The sequence below is a fragment of the Aplysia californica genome, unplaced genomic scaffold (genome assembly GCF_000002075.1).
Source record: "Aplysia californica isolate F4 #8 unplaced genomic scaffold, AplCal3.0 scaffold00092, whole genome shotgun sequence".
In the NCBI taxonomy this organism is placed as follows: domain Eukaryota; kingdom Metazoa; phylum Mollusca; class Gastropoda; order Aplysiida; family Aplysiidae; genus Aplysia; species Aplysia californica.
In genome coordinates this window covers 1,061,384-1,063,309 of record NW_004797362.1, presented here as the reverse complement: position 1 = coordinate 1,063,309, position 1,926 = coordinate 1,061,384, and the positions used below count along the sequence as shown (strand labels likewise).

Below are 1,926 nucleotides of genomic sequence, written 5' to 3'. Positions count from 1 at the left end.
GTTCGTTGTTGCAGTTTTTTTCATTAAAAGAAATCTTAGCATTTATTTTGTTTAACCCTATTTTGGTTGTGTCAATTAACTCTTTTTGTTTGCAAAGGCAACTTTATAGATGTGTTCAGATATTTTTCTAAAATCGCAGTGCTCTGCTCTGTCTTTTCTTTGTTTGTTACTTTGGTCTGCTCTACTCTGGCGTTGACCAGATGACAGGGACATGTGGTTACTTGAGGGAGGCATTGCGCTGCCAAGAGCGAAATGCTCGCAGCTAAAGGGATTTGAAAACAACAAACAACAACAACTCTCTAGTAACACATCTAATCTATCTTCAGCATTTATATCTTATTGTGTTGCAAGTTCCGTAAAATTCTTACTGAAACTAAGAACTGTGCTCTGTGTTTTCTATGTATGTTACTCTCTAGTAACGCCTCTCATCTTCAGAACCTATTTGACCTTCTATTTGTGTTGCAAGTTCCGTGAAATTCTCATTACTAACCAAATGTTTGTGCGATTGTGACAGACGGACACAGCGGAGGAGTCTGCCGACCCGTACAAAGACTGCGAGCGAAACCTTCTGGTGCACGTGACCCGCACACACTCGGACATCGAGAGACAGCTACAGATACTGGAGCAGCAAGTCACTGGTCAGTTGGGGACGGTTCTCATGGGTTTTCTTAAGGGGGGGGGGGTGTCTGTTGTTTGCATATTATTTACATTAGAAGAAACAGGTTGTAATTGTTACTTTTTTTTTTTATCGGTTTGACCCCATATTAGTTGTGTCAATTACCTCTTTTTGTTTGCAACTGCAATTTTATAGATGTGTTCAGATATTTTTACAAAATCGCAGCGGCGTCTCTGGCTTTTATATTATCTGTGTTTTCAAACGTATTGACGATGTCTTTTATTTGGAGCATGTGAAGGCAGTCAAGTTCTGAAGGGAGGAGGGGAGTAGTATTTGGGCTATCTACTTCCGTTATGTCTACCATTCAGGTAAAGCTGCATCATGCATTACTGCACTAAGATCTACTTCCGTTATGTCTAGCACCCAGGCAAAGCTGTATCATGGATGCTGCTCTAAGATCATGTATCAAAACTCAAAGAGCGGGGACTGAGAAGGATTCTTTGAAAATTCTTTATACTTTGTATTTATACTTTGTATTTTTATATTACCAAAGATTTTTTGAATGAATTTCTATGAAAAGACCTACTTTCTATTTGTATATTTATCAAACATTTTTGTTTTGCTTTGTCTGAATGCAAAAGATTTCTTTCCTTTTTTGTTTTAAGGGGTTCTTTTGTTTTGTTTGTCATTTCTATTTTTTATTCCTCACTGTTGGTTGTACCCTGGCTGCCCGCATTCGCTCAAGTTGTTTTTTTGTTTTTTGTTTTTTTCCCCGTGTCTTGTGGGTGCCCAGACCTGGAGAACTCTGAGCACAACAACCCGTCCATCCAGCTGTCGGAGGACAACGTGCTCAACGACGTGCCGGCCTTGAAGAAGTCGCTCGGGAAACTGGCCAACAACCTGGGCAAGGTCCAGCGACTCTCCATCTTCCATTAGGCCCACGTCGGGATTTTTACGCCGTCCTGTTCAAGAATCAGGTCCATCTTTGTCGGTGGCCCCTCTCGTAACCGTGCCTCCACAACTAAATTGAGTCAAACCTTTTTTTTTTTTTTTTTTTTTTTGGGGTCTCAAATGAACAACAGTAAAAATTGTCGAAGGCGGCCTGGCCACCCGTGGTGAAGGCGAAAAGTGGCCGTCTCAGACACTTCTTGGACAGTGTCTTTGTAATGTCGGGGAGAAAAAAAACTATGGGGAAGGGGGGGAAGGGAAATGACTGTTTGTATAGATCTGATGCTTGTCTTAGACAGGTTTACGTCTTTGATAGGTGGATGTCATAGACAGTGTGATAGTAATGTTTTAAGAGACTCGGG

At 41.2% G+C, this 1,926-nt stretch overlaps 1 protein-coding gene across 1 annotated transcript in view; it reads left to right on the top strand.

The window, feature by feature from the left end:
* Positions 1 to 1,688, top strand: part of LOC101845229 (flocculation protein FLO11) — a 4,700-nt gene extending 3,012 nt beyond the window's left edge. The window contains exons 3-4 of the mRNA XM_005094966.2: positions 515 to 638; positions 1,410 to 1,688. Coding sequence (XP_005095023.1) covers positions 515 to 638; positions 1,410 to 1,552 — 267 coding nt within the window. The 3' untranslated portion in view covers positions 1,553 to 1,688. The remainder of the gene's footprint in view (positions 1 to 514; positions 639 to 1,409) is intronic.
* The last annotated feature ends 238 nt before the right edge of the window (positions 1,689 to 1,926 follow it).